This window comes from Oryzias latipes, chromosome 11 (genome assembly GCF_053564925.1).
Source record: "Oryzias latipes strain Hd-rR chromosome 11, Olatipes_Hd-rR_3.1".
In the NCBI taxonomy this organism is placed as follows: domain Eukaryota; kingdom Metazoa; phylum Chordata; class Actinopteri; order Beloniformes; family Adrianichthyidae; genus Oryzias; species Oryzias latipes.
The window spans coordinates 13,425,868-13,444,321 of NC_136247.1; the positions used below are offsets into that span (position 1 = coordinate 13,425,868).

The 18,454-nt window shown below is 39.8% G+C and overlaps 2 protein-coding genes across 30 annotated transcripts; both read left to right on the top strand.

The window, feature by feature from the left end:
* The first annotated feature begins 433 nt into the window (after positions 1-433).
* znf384a (zinc finger protein 384 a) lies at positions 434-11,966 on the top strand. 29 transcript variants are annotated; one of them, XM_011480996.4, is made up of 12 exons: positions 452-622; positions 1,962-2,029; positions 2,323-2,390; positions 3,170-3,491; positions 3,754-3,876; positions 4,168-4,322; positions 4,411-4,487; positions 4,591-4,815; positions 7,686-7,853; positions 8,568-8,646; positions 8,778-8,936; positions 9,601-11,966. In XM_011480996.4, exons 3-12 carry the CDS (start codon positions 2,328-2,330, stop codon positions 10,024-10,026), a joined length of 1,797 nt encoding a protein of 598 aa, XP_011479298.1. In that variant the 5' UTR covers positions 452-622; positions 1,962-2,029; positions 2,323-2,327; the 3' UTR covers positions 10,027-11,966. The 29 variants fall into 29 exon arrangements, with proteins under 29 accessions (XP_004074114.1, XP_078810978.1, XP_078810985.1 ...); XM_011480999.4 differs by having other exon boundaries at positions 4,201-4,322; XM_078954850.1 differs by lacking the exon at positions 452-622 and adding an exon at positions 712-971.
* A 157-nt stretch (positions 11,967-12,123) lies between these two features.
* kifc1 (kinesin family member C1) lies at positions 12,124-17,956 on the top strand. The gene is made up of 17 exons (XM_004074065.5): positions 12,124-12,277; positions 12,927-13,013; positions 13,234-13,333; positions 13,516-13,569; positions 13,640-13,714; positions 13,928-14,126; positions 14,216-14,381; positions 14,550-14,717; positions 14,822-14,935; positions 15,058-15,144; positions 15,242-15,439; positions 15,547-15,711; positions 15,901-16,039; positions 16,151-16,290; positions 16,412-16,485; positions 16,674-16,749; positions 17,503-17,956. Exons 2-17 carry the CDS (start codon positions 12,930-12,932, stop codon positions 17,545-17,547), a joined length of 1,884 nt encoding a protein of 627 aa, XP_004074113.3. The 5' UTR covers positions 12,124-12,277; positions 12,927-12,929; the 3' UTR covers positions 17,548-17,956.
* Positions 17,957-18,454: the final 498 nt, after the last annotated feature.

Genomic DNA, 18,454 nt, shown 5'->3' on the forward strand with positions numbered 1-18,454 from the left:
GATGTTTTGGATTCAGCTGAACAAAAACACCGGAAACACTGCACACGTGGATTGTTTGGTCATTTTGATAAAATTTAACTATTTGGAGGAGTAAGTCAAACAATTTTAATATTTGTATGGTATACCGATGAAATTACAGATTAGAAAAGAAAAGTATCCATGTGACAGTACTACTAATTAAAAACTGAGAAATTGATACCAACGGAACGTTTCTATTACGTTATTTTTTTACATTACTTATTATTTTGATTTACAAAGGTTTGAACATCTGCGAGTGCTGTACAAGTTAACATTTTTCAGTTTTCTACCCATACTGTAAAGTGAGTTTATTTACCAATTTACCACATTATTTATACGGTTTTACAGCTACAAAAATTAACTAACATTAGGCAAATTAATAATAAACGACTCACGTGCTGCTTTATTTTGAAAGAAAAAACCGGAAGCGCGCCTGCTTAACGTGGTCCGCCCTGACGCGTTAAGAGCTGGAGGGGGGGAAAGGGAAAAAAATCGAAGAAAAAAGGCATAACTGAGAGCTTTGAGGGGCGGATTTGGACAAAGTTTCCTAACTGTCCCGACCCAAGGAAGCTCCGGGGGGGTTGAAAGGGAGTCCAGTTCACCGGTAATTCTTGCAGGAGTTATAAGTCTGTTGTTAATTAACAGTAATTTTCAGTGTGTCTGAGAGCACCGTTGTCCCAGTCACCGGAAGTCTTCTTGAAGCTGCGTCTCCAACAGAGACAGCGGCGTCGACGTTTTTTTTCTGCCTTGTTTTTTTTTTCCCTCGACTTTTTTTTTTTTCTGTCCGTCTTTTTTTTATTTTTTCGCTGCGAGATGAACAGACAGTGAGGAATGGAGGCGTAGGGAGCAAGGCTAGTTTTGTTTGCTCGTCGGCCAACCGGCGGAGCATATGAATATAGAGGCCTCATTCTAGCTAGAGAAAGCCAACGAACAAAAGGAGAAAATTAATGGAGGCAAGTTAGCTTGCCCCCTTTTCTTAGCGTTAAGCAGCTAACGTTAGCCATGTTTGTGCCATCCCCAGATAACCAATTTAGCCCGCGGCAGCTATTTGGTTGCAGCGTACCATCTGTGCCTAGACTTTGCAAGATGGTTTTTAACCATTTAATTTAATGTTTTAAGTCAACTCAAATCACTGCTAGCGCTAGCTCCTAGCTAGCTGTGCCACAGTGTTGCAGCTTCTTCCCTCTCGTCAAAAATGGCTCTCAGTTCACTGAAACATTGACATTGAAATTCACCAATATAATGCCTCTTCTGTTTTACGTTGAGTTGCAAAATGGCTACAGCATGTTGGCTATTAGCTAATTTGTCTCTTTCACTAATGGTTGCTTCAGCTTCGTCGAAATAAGGCTGATATTGCTAAAGGTTTGCATGAGAAAATGCTATTTATTTTTCATGCACTCTTCTAAAATCTCTAACAGACTCTTTTTCTCCATGCTAAGCACCAGTAAATGGACTAAAATGGACTACATGCACGCCCTATATATCATGTTATGCTATTGCACAACTGTGTGCGCAATAAGATTGCATGGTATCCTCCTGCACTGAATGGATTCAGAAAACAAAAATGTTAAAACTGCAAAAAAAAAAAAAATACATGTGGGCAATGAAGCGAGTATGCATGCAAAAAATAAAAATGGGACCAAAACATTTTTTCCACTGTCTCACAAATATAAACAGGCCTGTATCTGTCTGTGATTATAAGAGAACAGAAATATTTGTTTGAGCAAGTCTGAGACTTGGCAACCCAGTTTTTAGAGCTTGTATGATGGTGTTCTTAAAAAAAAATGTTAAGATTTGTTTTAAACGGCTCTGGTGCTGATGGAATATCCCGTTCACTAAAGCAGCACACAAGTGTCAGCAATTATTAAAGATGTGGACTAAATCAGAAAAAGGGGAAAAAAATGTGATCAATTGTGTTTTCCTCCATTTTCGTCCTCATGCAGATTTTTGATGCAGTGCATTCCCCCTGATTGAGCATCTTTGCAAAGTCATTTACCATCCTCCTCACCTGGTATGCTCAGTTATTGAAAAAAAATCACAAAAGCTGGAACTTTATTATGATTATTTTTGCATGGGATGGATTTTTCAGAGAAATCATGAAGCATAGTCTGTCTAGCTTCTCTGTCCTTGTCTAAGCTAACACTCCTTATGTCAGCCGTGAAAGAGAGAATGCACGGAATAAAGACGTTAGCTGATCAAAAAGCAGCTGTGCATGGTCTCTTCTCATGTGACAGAAAAATTTGGAAATATCGATGGAGATGGGGAGGACAGGTGTTTTCTAAGTGTGTTGCTTTTTAATTACAGAAATAATGGACGATTCCCATTTCAACTCATCATACTTTTGGTCTCCCGTCCCCACTGTACAAGGACAGGTAGAGACAACCTTATTATTGGAATTGTCTTTAAATGCATAAGGTATAGTGGTATGTGTTCTGACAAAACTGCAAGCCTTGGAAGATTGCATTGCATCAGAAAAAAGATTTACATTTTTTTTTTATGCCACAGCCAAATATGATTACATTCTCACTTTAAGGCTTTTACGTGTGTTTTTGAGTATTATTTCTCGGTGCAGTAATGCAATCACAAGATTACTCCTGTCCTTCTCCACTCTCATCTTATTTCTTCTTTGTTCCTTTTTTTCAAACTTTCTTTTTGCATCTCACCGTGCATTTGTTTTTTCTTCTCTCTTATTATTTCTTCTCTTTTGTCTCTTCCTTATCCAATCCATCTTTCACTCTTTTTATAACTCTTTGCCACATTTTATTCCTGCCTTTCTACACGTTTTGACCAACTGTGACACATGTTCTTCCCTTAACCCCTGTTCCCTTATTTTTTCATGCACTTTACCCACCTTTAACCATTCCTACCGTCTTCCATTCTGTCTGCATGTTCTTATCTCTCTTGTGATGTCCTGTCCTGATTTTTGCTTCACCTGCCCCCATTCCACCCCTTTCCTTTTTTCTGTTTTTTTAACCTTACTTCTAAAAAATCTTTACAACCATCACTCTTTGTCTTTTTTCTTTCCTCAACTTTTTAAAATCCTTATCATTCTTGTCCTACCCCCTTTATTAAACCTTTTACCTTCACCATCACTCGTTTCCTGTCCTTTTTCATTCTTCCTTCTTTACCTCGCTTTCTCACTGCCGTCTAGATCGAGAACGCCATGTTCCTAAACAAGGCAAAGGAGCAGCTGGGTCCAGAGAAAGCCAATGGACCTCCTTTCCCTCATTCTTCTGCATCTTCCACATCATCCCCCCACTTTCCTACAGCTGTGCTTGCCATCCCAAGCTCAGTGGACCCAGGATCTGGGGTGCGGGTGGTCCCAAAACAAGAAGGGGGTGGTAGTGGTGCAGGAGTTGGCGGAAACAGCAGTGGCGCCTCATTGAGTGCAGTCGGGGGGCATTTACACCAGTCTCACACCTCCCAGAACGTCACTGTTGTGCCTGTTCCCTCCACTGGGATCATGACTGCAGGTGAGTGAGACTTCAACAAATGACATCATCATCAAAACAAAGCTTTTTCTTTGTTTGTGTCATTTAAATAACATGGTTGAGGAAGAGATTCCATTATTTGTCAGTATTTTGTACTTGCTGTCTAAAAAAGTATATTTTAAGACTCCGCCGTATTTTTGCTATTATTTGTAGTTTTGGTTGCCTACATTGTTACAAAGAAGGTTATAGTCGACCCCTGTGGTGAGAGACTAGTTTGTCAGATAACACTTGCTTCTCTTCTTAGCTGGGTTAGTGATCACCACCCCTCAAGGCACGCTTGTCCCAACAGCCTCAACTCAGTCGTTTGTAACTGGACCCCCCTCTGCCACCACCATGATAGTGTCTGCATTGCACCCATCAAATACAGGTAATCCACCGCTGCAGGTCACCACGACTTTACTGCTGCCACTAGCTGTGTTTACATTTCACATATGCACATACGCCGCTCCTTACACGTGGGAGTGGCTACGGATAAAGGGATTTTGGGAAAGTGTGGTTGGTGATTTTAAAGAGGAGGTGTGGGTCCAACAACTCCACAGCTTTTAATGAGCTGTCTGATGCTGCAAAACCTCCCACGTCGCCTACTTTTGTAGATTAATTTACTTTCGTGTTAGTTATGTCTGATCGTATTTTCATTTAGAACTCGTTCTTTTTTTAGATAAGAAAGACGATGTTGCTGTTCCTCCTGCAGTTGTCATGCCGACGCCATCAAAGCGAGGCAGAAAGAGCAAACAGGGGATGGGGAGAGTGGGCGGGGTCCTCCCTCCAGGAAGTGATGCATTAATATTGGCTCACCTTGCTGCTGGAGGACAGGTGAGGCTATGTCTAGTTTTTAAGGGCTCCATTTTGATTGCTAGCAATCAGTATTTCATCCTCAAAAATTGTTTTTATTGTGTTGCAGCATCACACTGCTGACCCATATGATCTGTCTAACGATGAGGATGATCATACCAGCAAAGACGGCCCCAAGTCCTACAGGTGACTGGAAGATATTAAATTGGAATTAAAAAAAACTTTTAGTGTTGTCTTTCTATTCTTACTGACTAAGGCTTTTTTTTTTAATTGCCTCCTAACCTGCAAGGTGCCGGATGTGTGCGGTGACTTTTTTCAGCAAGTCGGATATGCAGATCCACGCCAAGTCCCATACGGAGGCAAAGCCCCACAAGTGTCCTCACTGCTCCAAGTCGTTTGCCAACTCCAGCTACCTGTCCCAGCACATCCGCATCCACAGCGGGGCCAAGCCCTACACCTGCACCTACTGCCAGAAAACATTCAGGCAGCTCAGTCACCTGCAGCAGCACACACGGTACCCAGCCGGCGGCTTTCTGACCTCCTCTGTGTGTTTGTGTCTGCCTGCTCGTGCATGTGCATGAGCGTCTGCATTCATGTATCGTGGAGCTTCTAAATCAAAGCTTTTTACAGCTTTGAAGCTGCACCAAATCACAGTTTATAGATTAACAAAGTTTCATTTGACTTAAAACCGGTTTGTTTTTTATTTTATTTTTATATTTTAATTCCAAAAGCAATCATTGACATGCTTTTATCAAAACAAAAGCAGAAATTTGCAGTTTATTGTCATTTTTTAATAATTTACTGCAACACCTTTTGAGCAAAATTAAAATATTATCCATTTCTTGTGCAGTTGAAGCTACTGCTTCCCTTTGTAGGTTCATGTCCTCATCCAGGTCAAAGTAATGATGTCTGGAAGCTGCAGTGTTATTTATTATTTAAGGCGTTGATAGTATGAGTAAATCCTAACCTATTAAACACTACGAGTTTTAGGAAAAAGTTTACATCCCTCTGTAAGGAAGTTATATTTTTGGTTTAATTTAGATACAATAATATTCTGTAAATCTCTTAGGTTTAAGTGATAGAATAGACGTGTTGTTGTATATTAGCTGTATTAAGCTATGGTCCACTAGAGCTAAATAATTATTATAGTTAGGGCTGCACGATATGAGGAAAACTCGCGATATGCGATATTGGTAATTAATATTGCGATAACAATATAAATTGCGGTATTTAAACAAATAGCAAAAAAAAACAAAAACATCATTTCCATTTCAATGCAACAGTTTAAAAATTATACTCCAAATGACCCTTGTCGACGTAGGAGGCAAACATCAAACATAAAAGGGCTCATCTGATTGATCAAAAACGTAAACGGGTCCTTCTGATTGGTTAAATGCATAAAGGGATTTATTTCATTTGTTCAATATTTCAAGCTGCCATGAGTTTGTTTAAGCACATTTAAGGTAATCATTTATTGCGATTTTTGCCGTCTTTTGCGGTATGCATATTGCACAGCTTGATTTCGCGATAACGATAAATTTGCGGTATATTGTGCAAGCCTAATTATAGTTTATTCATTTAGTATACCACAGTATTCTTGTTTTTAATATTCTCTTTGTTACCCTCAAAGTGTTGCATCTTAACCTCAACTAGGAAAACATGAAGCTTTTTGCAAAAGATTGAGAACATATTTAAATGATTTCTAATTTTCGCAAGCAAAGAAAGAGATTTTCTTTCATAAATCTACTAATTTTAAATAATATGTATACTAGCATATCTGGTTATCTTTGTAACATTTTCAATTATAATCACTGAATGAGTGTAAGGTCTCTTACTAAGACTGACTCAGAGAATCAGGCTGCTGTTTGCCTAACAAAAAAAAGATTTAAAAAAGTGATGGTCTGACTGAATCCAGACTTTAAAAACAAAAGTAAAATTTGAAACCAAACAAAACAAAGCTTTCACAGTCTGATTGGCTCATGCAAGACTTGAAATGTTGTTCCACGTGATCATTAAAGTCCCACTCTGATCTTTTTTAAAATCCATTTTAAATGTGTTCCCAGTGGTCTTTTAATTATGATTATGCCGTTTTTAGCTAAAATAAAAAAAACAGAGTGTTTTTTTTTGACAGAGTTCCTGCAGAGCGGCAGCGGTTCACTAGAAACTTGTCTCTGAGTTGTGGCTGTTGCCGTGGAGTAAGCGCGCCCCCTTCCCATCATTCATCTTTTCGCCTGCTCTCTCGTTAGCTTACAGGCCCCCATAACTCCAACCTAGAATAACTGATGCAACAAAAATGCAGAGCAATATCAGAACAATCCATCCGTACAGTTCTGTGCCCGATTCCAGCTCAGACGAGGAAAGCGAAGACGTACACGGATCTATTTGTCTGCAAGTGGATGCATGGAAATGAAGCGCAGCAGGGAGCTTGTGGGTTGCCGTAGTAGCTTCCATGTTACATCTACAAGCCTTTTCCAACAGCATTTTTTCATCTGGTCCTGATTCACAACCATTTGAATAAAGAAATACTCAGAAATTCTATTTTAAGCCTAATTTTCTTTAAATGTGTCCTTCACCATGAGAAAAATGTGACAGAAACATTCATTGGAGTGGGTCTTTAACAATGAAAGACACAATCATCTGATCAACTGACTGAAACCAGACTTTAAATTAAATGTAAAACTGAAACCAAACAAAACTACCGGTAAGCGTTCACCGTCTGATTAGTTTAGACTATTAGACTACTAGAAGTGTTGTTGGACGTCCTCATTAAAATAATCCAACCTCCATGTACATGATCCATGGTTTTCTGCTGCTTCTGTGATAGAAGCAACTGCTGGGAACAACCAGACAACTTACCTTCATTTTATTTACAAAACGAATCCTTGGAATTGACATTCTCCCTGTTAAATGGCAGCAGTGGACTCTTAACCAGATGTCATAGCAGACTGGGTCATTTTTTTAGTAAATAAAGTTGTTTTCATGTATCTGCACCATTTAATACCACCGTTTAAGCAGCTAATTGAAGCCGTTTTAACTGAAGCTCATCTGAACTGTGCATGTAAACACACACATTCACACACACACACACAGCAGGGTCGAGAGAGAGCTGGAGAGAAAGAGAGAGAGAGAGAGAGCAGCGTGTGACTGTGCTGTATGTTAGTTCTGTGTTTTCACAACTCAGACAGCATAAAGAGCACACTGTCCAACCCAACGATCCGCCATCAACGTCATTGATCGCAGATCTTTCAAACTTTAACGCATGATTTGAAGATCAGTTCACAGTGACGTTTGGTAATGCCTGTAGCTTAAAAATCTCTCGCTGTTTCTCTCTCTTTCTCTCCCTCCACCCCTTCGACCCCTCCCACTCCCGGCTTCCCGTGTTAGAAACCACACGGAGGCAAAGCCCCACAAGTGTCCTCACTGCTCCAAGTCGTTTGCCAACTCCAGCTACCTGTCCCAGCACATCCGCATCCACACCGGGGCCAAGCCCTACAGCTGCTCCTTCTGCCAGAAAACATTCAGGCAGCTCAGTCACCTACAGCAGCACACACGGTACTGGGCCGGGACGGGCCGGGCGGGCTTTTAACCATCCGCTGTCTTCTGAGGTGGGCTCTTATAGGAGCCCATCTCCACAAAAAGGATTTTATCATGAATGTTGCATAAATGTAAGTGTTTATAACATGTTAAATTAGGATGACACAGTGCTGTAACATTGTCCAGTTTGGAGGATTGCACCAACAACTCTTTGTCATCTAAACTGGAACTTCCAAAGACTTTTAGGAAAACACTGTCAACACATTTAGATCTTATGGAAACCATCACAACTTAATCTGATAATAAAAACGCTGAAATATTTTAATTTTATTGAATCATTACAATAGTAATTATTTATCCTGGTATAAATAAACTGCATAAATAAACATTTTAACAGTATAAACAAACCTAATTGGAGACTTTCCTTCACTGGCTGTGCTGTACCTGCCACACATTTATTATAATAAAGGTCTGTATTTGTATTCTCCTTTTAGAAGCTTACACTTGATGGATATTGTCTGTATTTTTTATGATTTCTGACTGTAAATTCTCCCATAATCCTAAAAAGAATCTGACTTTACTAAATGTAATTAATGCTTTGTTGAACTGAGCTAAAAAGCAACCATCGTTACCTTGACTTTGGGCTTCAACGCAGGTTAAATAAAGTTATTTGTCATATTTATGTAATTTAGAGTCTAAATATTGAGTCTAACTGAGTTATGGATTTTTCAGAATTCACACAGGGGATCGGCCGTACAAGTGCAGCCATCCCGGCTGTGAAAAAGCTTTCACCCAGTTGTCCAACCTACAGGTGAGCGTGCAGACCGGTTTGGTCTTCTAATGTTGATGCATTAACACAAAGAGTTTAAAAGATTGTCTGTCTCATGTGAGCGGTTAGTTGCCTTTTAGCCACAGACTGATTTGTGTCGTCTCTCCCCGCAGTCTCACCGCCGGCAGCACAACAAAGACAAACCGTACAAATGCCACAACTGCAATCGTGGTTACACAGACGCCGCCAGCCTGGAGGTTCATCTGTCCACGCACACCGTCAAACATGCCAAACTCTTCTCCTGCGGCCTCTGTAACAGATCCTACACATCCGTAAGCGCTCTTATTTGTTCTTTTAAAGCCTAAACTGTCAGTTCTCCCAAAACCCATCCACAGGTTCAAATGAAAGAGAAACTCAAGCTGGAGAACACGTGAGATGTTTTCCTGTGGTTACGTTATCACAGAAGATCAAAAACAGAGCTGTTGAGGGAGAGAAAACATGAAATCCAACTAGCACACCATTATGAAAAATGATATTCAGCAACCGGCTGTCCAACACTGCGAGGATGCTGCTAATAAAGTTTCTCAAACGGTGGATTCACGTTTATCTTTTTATTCAGAAAATATTATCCTTTTTTCTTTTTCCTTTTTTCCGTTGCACCTCAAAACTTGAATGAGGCGGAATTGGTGTCCGATTTTTTTAGATTCCACTTTGTCAGTTATGGGTTAAGAGAAAATCTTTATCGCTTGTTAATGGTTCCTACATGAAATCTGGTGTACAAATACATTTTAAAGCAGCTGCAGATATTTGACAGAGGATGAAGATCAACTTTACACTGGTTAAGGGAAACTGGAAGCTGAGAAGAGTTGGACACCCACTTCAGCCTCGTACAGGCCGGACCATGAAAGTATTGTCTGACATTAAACCGGTTTGTGGCCTGAAAAGGGTTGGGAACCACTGCTTTACGCAAATATTTGTCCATTTTTTTGTCTCCAGGAAACCTACCTAATGAAACACATGAGGAAACACAACCCTGACCCGTTGACCGTGGCAGCAACGGTGGCAGCTCAGCAGGCCCAAGGCCTCAGCACGGGTGGAGGCGGCAGGGGTCGAGGCCGTGGTCGAGGGAGAGGAGGTGTTTCTGGTGGAGGTGGCAGAGGTGCAAGCCAGCTTCAAAGTCAATCCAACCCCAACAACACCAACCAGAACCCGAATCCTGGACCCCCAGGCAGCTATCAGTCTACCCAGCAGCCCTCAGAAGCTGTGGTTCAATGCCCGTTCGACCTCCACCAGTACAAGACAGTGGCAGCCAATGAAATCCAATACAAGCCTGTCACTGTGGCTGACCTCCCAGTTACCCACAAAGACCTCTGCCTCACCGTCTCCACGTCAGCCATTCAGGTGGAGCACATGAACTCGTAGACTGCAGCCTCCCGCTCTGCTCACTGTAAAAAGCTCCATATGAACAAATTTATTCAAAATATGGTAAAAACTTTTCCCTCCTTGTCAGACATATGCAAGTCATCTGCTTAGCAATCCTCCACTGAATGAAACGGTTTCCCGGAATCCACTCTGAAAAACGCAAAGTTCTGCTTTACAATCAAAAGTTGGATTTGATTCTGACACTTTGAGACTAAAAACAACAGAGATGTTCTTATCAGATCAGACATTTCACAGTGAGCTTTCCCTCCCCTAATACCCCTGTAGATTGCTGGTTTAAGAGGTTTGTCTGCACATTTTAAAGCCAAACCTGGACTGAAATATTTGAAAACTTTCAAAAAGGAGTCATTGATTTCTTTGCTTTGTAAGAACCTTAACTCAGTGGTCCTAAGCCGATGGATCTGATCCTCGGTGACTAAACTTTGAAATATCGGGAAAGAAAAATTACTTTTTTCTGTTCTCAGTTCTTCACAGGATTCTGAAGTCTAAGGAAATGTATTTTTTAACTTTCTCCAAATTTTATTTTACACCCAACAAAGGGAAAATGGGAGGACAAGAAGGCTTTGATTAAATACAACTGAAACCGTCACAGCAACAACTACCACAGTGGACTACAATATTCCAAAAATTAAGGAGAAGAACATCAAAATGTGTCAGTGGCATTCGAGTGCCAAGATGGACAAACCTGAGAAAAGAACTGGAACAGGAAAACTGCTGCTTGGAAAACGGGGCGAAACTCTGCAACAACAAAGGACTGGCGTCACAGACCAGCATCCTCCAAACGCTCCCGTTCTCCGAGAAGAGCAAAGGAACCATGATTTTCTGAGGATCGTCTCCGAATGTACTGAACACAGAATCTGCAGCAGAGCGAGGCGGAAACACGAGAGAAAAAGGACAGGAAGTGGTCCTAAAGAAAGCACTTGATGGAACTTCTACTTTATGTTTGACATTGTTTGTCTTTTTTATATCTATATCATATGTTTGTATTTTTCTACCAACAGAGGAACGTGTAATGATAGAGAGAAGAAAAAGTCAGTGCATGAATGTGATGAGAACTGAGACGAGTAATGGTGTTACATTTCATTGTTCTCCCAGTGAAGACAGTCCAGCTTTGTGTTGTCAGGATGGCTGAATGGAGTATATGATTGTGTGATAAAGATGGCTGATAGGTACTGTTATTGATCTTTTTTTAAAAGACCTTTTCATACAGGCTATTACTACTTTCATTATAAATGTAATGCTAATTTTATCCATATAATATCCAGTCTGAGGCATTATGGTATTGCAGTATGCTGTACATAGAATAGATAGACTTTTTCATCTGCAAAAGGGAAGAATGACTTTTGTGCATAATATACATGAAAACTAAAGAACTCCAGTTAAGAAGAACCAAATCATTGGCTTTGTCCAAGCCTGCAAAGCAGGCGCACGTCCCAAAAAAAAAGAGTGGAGCTGCTCCCATTTCTTAATTACATTTCATTTATTAATGGAAATACATGTCAAACCCTCTAAAACAAATTGCAGCCATACAGTTAACTTTCTGGATTTTATTTGTAGTCACTTGCAATTACTTTAATGGTGCTATGTCTGAAATGAACCAGCCCCAATCTAAAAACATGCCTGTGCTCCACACATGATCTATGATAATTATGAAATAAACAATGGGACTGAGCTCCACTATCTACCTAATCCAAATGATGGAAGGGTCTGTATGACAGACACATGCTCTTAGTGTGTACTCCACCTTGTATTTCATTGTGTTTTTTTCTGAAAAGTAACATGCTCCTGATAAAAACAGTTGTTATTGTCCTTCTATGCTACACTCTTGCATATTGTATGCACAGTTAAACCTTTTATTCATCTGAACAGACTGTTTCTTCCCTTATGAAAATAAAGTTCAAAAACTTTCTGATTAAAAAGAACACTTTTTTGTTTCACTATTATATTCTCTGTTTTTTTGTATAAAGTTAAGAAAAATTTTGTGGTCCAAGAGTAGAGAATATATTTGTCCTGATCTACCCTCCAAAAGAATGGCGGCGTAATGCTCCAGGAAAGCCTTGTGCCAGACACCAATAAACAACAGAAGAAGAAGAAAAGAGGCGGGGTTTGTACTGCCTCAGCCAATCAGGTTGCGCTGTCTGAAGCGCCCAGCAAAACAGTTCCATTTCAAATTCAAACGGCTCCGGATGTTGAATTGGAAGTTTTCCCCGCAAACGTACTGACTCATTTTAAGGTATAGTTAATCTATATTACTTTAAATGTAATAGTGTTATTAATCCAATCTTAACAGTATAACATTTTAGCATAAATACCCCCACTCTTTTTTTAAGCGAGTTTTAAGTTATTCTCGACGTGGTAGTGTACGTTAGCTGTTTTGTTGGCTGGAGTGGCCTCATGTTTTATTTCAATATATTTTTGTATTGTGGTGTACAAAAGAATCTATAGAGGTTGCATTAACTCGAGTTTCTAGAGTGTGTATTGCTGGATGTTTATTTTGTGCATTGAGTGACTCATGTGATCGAAACTACTTCTACTTGTTTAGCTAGTTACCGGGTCATGGTTTTTCACAGACTTGAACTGACGTTTAGTGTCTGAAATGGCAGATCATGAGTTTATTAGCTGCATGTTGGTGCTGTTGTTGTTTTTTATTGACAATCAATAATACCACTTCAGCATAGTTATTATTTGAAACCATATACCATGTTCAAATATTTGTTGTTTTTGTGAATAATAACATTAACCAGAAATACAGCTACTTCTGCACTAACTGCCTGGTTAGTTAATGCAGAAGAAGACATGTGTTGAAGATCTGTATACCAAAACCAGCTCTCACCTCTGTTAATTCAATTCTGATGGTACTGTGGTTATGCTGTCTGTTGTAGAACATGTCCCGCCTCCCTGTCATGACCAGCAAGAGGGTTCTCACAAACAGCAACTCAGAAAACGCCCAGGTTATGGCTCCTGCTCAGGTTTGGATACGTTTAATGCAAAATGATCACCTTTTTTCTGTTTTTACTTTTTATTTATTTATGTACTTATTGGGTCAGAAAAGTTTTGTATTTATTACATTTCCATTGAGAAATCCAACTTTCAAACAGTTTTGGCATGAGCTTGTAAGGAAATCTGACCTTTATCCTAATAAACAGTCTGGTCTTTTGCAAAGTATTATGGTTGTTTTTGTATTCGCAGAAAAAGATGCGGAGGGAGCAGGACATGCATAAACCTCAGGCAGCGGCTACAGTTATTGGACATAGGCAAGCTCCTGTTGCTGCCAGCAGAGCGCCTCACTGTAAGTTGGCTTACATTAGAATTGCAAGTAATGTTTCTGTCCTCAAAATTCAATGAACCTGCTGTGCAAACACAATGTGCAATTGTATTGTAAAGCTTCCATACCAATGTGTTTAATTACCATAAATGTATGAGTTATGTTGTTTTGTTCTGCAGTTCATGATCTTCCATCTTTTCCAACAGCTGAATCCATCAGGACTGCAGGAGCTGCCACGGTTGCTGTTGGTCCTTCCAGAGGTAAGCAGTTGTACGAAGCAGCTTTCATGAACATGTATCACTGCATGACGTCTTCTTGATGTCTCGTCAGGTGTCTTAAAACGGTCTACAGCTTCTGCTGCTCCACGAGGAGTTAACCCCAAACAAGCAGCTGTCCCAAAAACAGGTGAGCAGCCGTCTGGTCTTTAGTTCCTTTCAGAAAACTGCGTCCTAAATGCTTTCTGTGAGACACGCTAAAACTACATCTCAAGATTTTTTTGGGGCAAATAGTTGTCTGTGGGTTAAAAGTTCTAAAGGGAAATATTTTCGAGTATTCAGTTAAACATTGATTATTTTTTTTTTATGTATTTTAAAAACTGGGTGACATTTTTGTCTTTAGTTGGGGTTGGGGCCTCTCGTCGAAAACCATGGGATTTAAAGGGAAAAGTCAACGATATGGAGGACAAGATCCGCAACTTCCAGACGAAAGCCAGATCTGTTAATGAGGAGATGGAAGCTCTGAAAGGTTCTCTGTCTCACAGTCAAAGCAGAGTGTCACAAATGGAGAAAGAGGTAGAACAACAGAGGAGCCAGATCAGGTGAGAGAAATGAGAAAGATCGGATTTGATGCTTTAACAACAACCAAATTTGTTATATTAAATGCACCGTTCTGTTGCTTTGTTTTCAGCAAATATGAGATTGAGCTACAAGCTTTGTCACACGTCCGTCAGGAGCTGGAGAAAGTGTCGAGTGACAAAAGCTTCCTCCAAAAGGAGCTTTCCAACTTAGAGGAGAAATATAAGGTCATGGAGACTCTTCGAGACAGCCAGGAGACAGAGCTGCAGGCCCTGAAGGTACTGAAACATACCTGGAAGTAGTTTGTTTTGTAATCCACTACCTAGAATACACTTTTATTTATTTTTTGGGAAAATGTGAACATTTATTTAATCCTCAAGTCTCTAAAAAATTATAAAAAATAAATGTATGTGTTTTTTTTGTTTTTTTGTCTCTCATTGTTCCAGATGAAGCTGTCAGTGCAGGAGTCCACAATGACACGTCTGCAGAGCACCCTCAGAGACAGGGAGGAGGAGGTGCACTCCCTCAAAGAAATGGTGGCGGAGCAGAAGGAGGAGCTTCACACTGGAGAGATGGAGCGCAGACGTCTCCATAACACTATCCAGGAGCTGAAGGCGAGTCAGCGCAGTCCAGTGATGGCCTCCTCCAATCTGCCTCCACACTCACTCCAGCTGTTTGCTCAATGAACTGAAAACTCTCCTTTGACTTCTTCATGCAGGGGAACATAAGGGTGTTTTGCAGAGTGCGCCCTCTAGTGAGCGGAGGCCTGAGTAAGCATATCCAGCTTCCAGCCAGTGATGATAAGTCTATTGTACTGGCTAAAACGGAAGAGGTGCGTGTCATTGGGTGATGCAGGAGCTAGCATGTGTTTTGGGAATTGCATTTATACCAGTAGCCGTTTTTTGTGATAATAGAACCGATCAAACACTGGAATCTTCCTTCTTTCTGCCTCAGTCTCACACTGGCAAAGTTGCCGACACCCAGAAGAATTACAACTTCAGTTTTGACAGAGTCTTTGGTCCCCAAGCTTCTCAGCAGGAGGTAAAACATATGTATTTATGTTGATTACATGATTGTTTTCATTATTTTCTTGTTGTCTGACATTGGAAAATACATCCCGTCTATTATTCTTTCTCAGATTTTTGAAGAGATTTCACTGCTGGTGCAGTCTGCTCTGGATGGATACAACGTCTGTGTTTTTGCCTACGGGCAGACAGGCAGCGGAAAGACGTACACAATGGAGGGAGAAGAGTACGATGACACCAGAGGGGTCATTCCCAGAGCCGTCCAGCAAGTCTTCAAAGCAGGACAGAAGCTTGCCGCGCAAGGCTGGGAGGTTAGTCTCAGCAGATCACTGTACATTTGCTATAAACTTTATTTTTCTTTCACAAAACTTATTTTTTGAAAGAAAAATTACAAAGTTGAACTTTCTGTGTTTTGAAGTTCACTTTCACAGCAAGCTTTGTGGAAATCTACAATGAGACTCTGCGAGATCTCCTGTACACCGGCAAGGCCAGCAAGAGGCCCGAGCACGAGATCCGGAAGATGGCGAGCAATGAGGTGACAGTCACCAACCTGACCTACGAGAAGGTTTACACAGAGGATCAGGTACGGCAGCCAGAAACACACTTTTTAAAACTACAGACTCACCCTTTTAGCAGTATATCTTCTACATTTTTGAACGCTTCTTACATTGAGTTACACTTCATATCTGTTTAGATGGCATCTGTAATCTTCTACTCAGGATATTGTGTATAAAATAAAGTGTATAACCATCTTACTGTCTCCTCCTCCCAGGTTCAGGGTCTGATCGCTGTGGCCAAACGGAACCGCTCCACGGCGCAGACGTCCCAGAACGACCGCTCATCTCGCTCCCACTCAGTCTTCCAGCTGCACATTGAAGGAGTGAATGCTGGCAGAGATGTCACATGCAAGTGTGAGTACAATCACTGGTTCATCAGCGAAACATAATTCCAGTCAATATTAGCCGTAAAACACAAAGTCGAGCGTTGTTTCTCACAGTTCTGCTGGAATTTCTTGTGTTCAGCTACTCTGTGTCTGGTGGACTTGGCTGGCAGTGAACGGATGATGAAGAGTCAGTCTCAGGGTGATCGCTTCAAAGAGATGACGGCCATCAACAGCTCCCTGTCCAACCTGGGCATCGTCATCACTTCGCTGGCCAACAAGGTGTCCAGACAGAATCTACAAAGTTCTCAGTGCAGCAGCTCAGAGTGAAGCACCGTGCGTGCAGAGGTTTAAAGTTTCACAGGGTGTTCAGTTCCTGACCTTTACTAATGGTGTGTTCCAGGAGAGCCACATTCCGTACAGGAACTCCAAACTCACATATCTTCTGCAGGGATGCTTGGGAGGAAACAGCAAAACGTGAGTCCTTAACCTTTGACAACATGATTTGCTCTTTTATTTTATTTTGAAATCCTTTAAATGTAGTCACAGTTTGAAATTAAATTCACAACCTGGAGCCAACAGTTGGACCTTCAGACTTTTTCTTGTGGTTGGATTTCTTCAATCTTCCTGAATTTGTTTCTCCTCTGTTGCTTTGGTCTTTGCAGCCTGATGTTTGTGAACATTTCCCCGGAGTCAGACAGCTTTGGGGAAACCCTCAACTCGCTAAGATTTGCAAGCAAGGTCAGTGATGCATCGAGTTGTTTGATGCAAAAACGTTTAATGCGATCTCAGTGCTGAGAGAGAAAGCAAAAAAGAAATATAGTTACTGTTGATCTTGTCAATGTTTCTCTCCGAATATGTACTTTTCTTAACTCAGTAAAAATCTTTTCAAATTATCCATCATCTAGTTTCAGAAGATTTCATATGGTTTTCTTTTAAGTAGCTTAAACCTTAATTTTAAGCTACTTAATCGTATTACTTACCATTTAATGTTATTTTAATACAGCCAGAAAAAAAATATTTTTTATTTCAGGAAATAATTTGGTTTTATGTTGTTGTTGGAATAACATTTGTATTTATTCAAATTCCTTTAACAAAATAAAATCTTTAAGAGATAAATGATGAATGTATTTGCATTACTTGTTGAGGATGCCCTGCATACTCTACATTTGTAGTGTATAGCAACAGACGGGCTATTTGTGATGACGTCATTAAGGAGTTGTAAAAAGTACAAAAGAGAAATAAAAAGCATGGTGACTGCTATCCAGAGTCAGGTGACTCATTCAGAGTGAATTTAAAGGAGAAACACTACAACAATCAGAGTATTTCTACATTGGCTTATAGAAAACATAAAATACATATACTAAAGAAACATTTTTCAATACTGTACTTAGTAGAAATACTTGTAATATTTGAAACTACATTATGTTGCATCTATTGTGGAATTGTACTATAAAGTCAATTCATTAATTGTTTTGTATCTGTGTTTTTCAGGTGAATGACTGTGTCATCGGGACGGCAAGTTCCAACAAGAAATAGTTTGATAGTTTGTGAAAACTTCTTGATTATCTGTTTTTTAATGTACTTTTGACATTTTAGTCATCTTTTACAGTTTTATTCACAATAGATTTTGCAGATTGGTAAAACCTGGGGTATCAAAAGGAAGATTTAGACATGTTTGTTCTCAGGGCGGTCATTAGCATGTTATAGAATGAACTAGCTGTGATTTTTATCACTTCTTTGCAAACCAAGAGGCTTTACTTGTACATATTTCATTGTATGTTACCTTTTTATTTTAATTATCTGTATTTTTTAAAGGTGATTCTGCAACTAGGTTTTTTTTATAATAAAACCCTATAACAGCTTTCCCCCCAATATTTTCAATATTTTGATTCCGAACATTTGCTTTGTAACTACAAATAAAGTTTGATTTCTGTCTTTATTAGCACCTGGTTTTTGGTGGGAAAATATTTGTTTCCTTCTTTTACTGTCTGTAAATTGTGTATTCTCTAGAAAATAAGACATTTAGTGCATGTTTGCTTCATAAAACGTATTTTATTTTTTAAACACTTTTCATGCATATGTAACTCTGCATTACATAAACACATTTTTCAACTTAAAAGCAAATAGCCACACCAAAAAAAAATCTTTTTTTTTTTTATTTATTTTCAGTATTACAAGTTAAGTAGGATATTTGTTCACGGTAGGGTGTCCATCCATCCTTTTGTTTTTTTGGTCTTTTATTTTTTGTTTTTAATTTTGTATTTTCTTTGGGGGTTGTTTTTTTACAGGCGTTTTTGTGTTTTTTTTTCCTTTGTTAATTTTGGAGGGGGGGGGGGGGGGGTAGTGCCCTAGCTTTTGGTTTTATATCCAACCATGAAGTTAAGTATTAGTTCAACGTTATGGCCATGTGTAAAGAATATGTCAATAACAAACGTATTAATAA

What these genes read in the sequence shown, in the direction of transcription:
- znf384a (XM_004074066.5), top strand. Translation starts at nt 2,328, where the DNA reads ATGGACGATTCCCATTTCAACTCATCATACTTTTGGTCTCCCGTCCCC. An exon ending in CACTGGGATCATGACTGCAG is followed by an intron (nt 3,492 to 3,753) that starts GTGAGTGAGACT and finishes TTCTCTTCTTAG; the next exon opens with CTGGGTTAGTGATCACCACC. An exon ending in CCCAGTTGTCCAACCTACAG is followed by an intron (nt 8,647 to 8,777) that starts GTGAGCGTGCAG and finishes CTCTCCCCGCAG; the next exon opens with TCTCACCGCCGGCAGCACAA.
- kifc1 (XM_004074065.5), top strand. Translation starts at nt 12,930, where the DNA reads ATGTCCCGCCTCCCTGTCATGACCAGCAAGAGGGTTCTCACAAACAGC. An exon ending in TGCTGTTGGTCCTTCCAGAG is followed by an intron (nt 13,570 to 13,639) that starts GTAAGCAGTTGT and finishes ATGTCTCGTCAG; the next exon opens with GTGTCTTAAAACGGTCTACA. An exon ending in CAACAGAGGAGCCAGATCAG is followed by an intron (nt 14,127 to 14,215) that starts GTGAGAGAAATG and finishes CTTTGTTTTCAG; the next exon opens with CAAATATGAGATTGAGCTAC.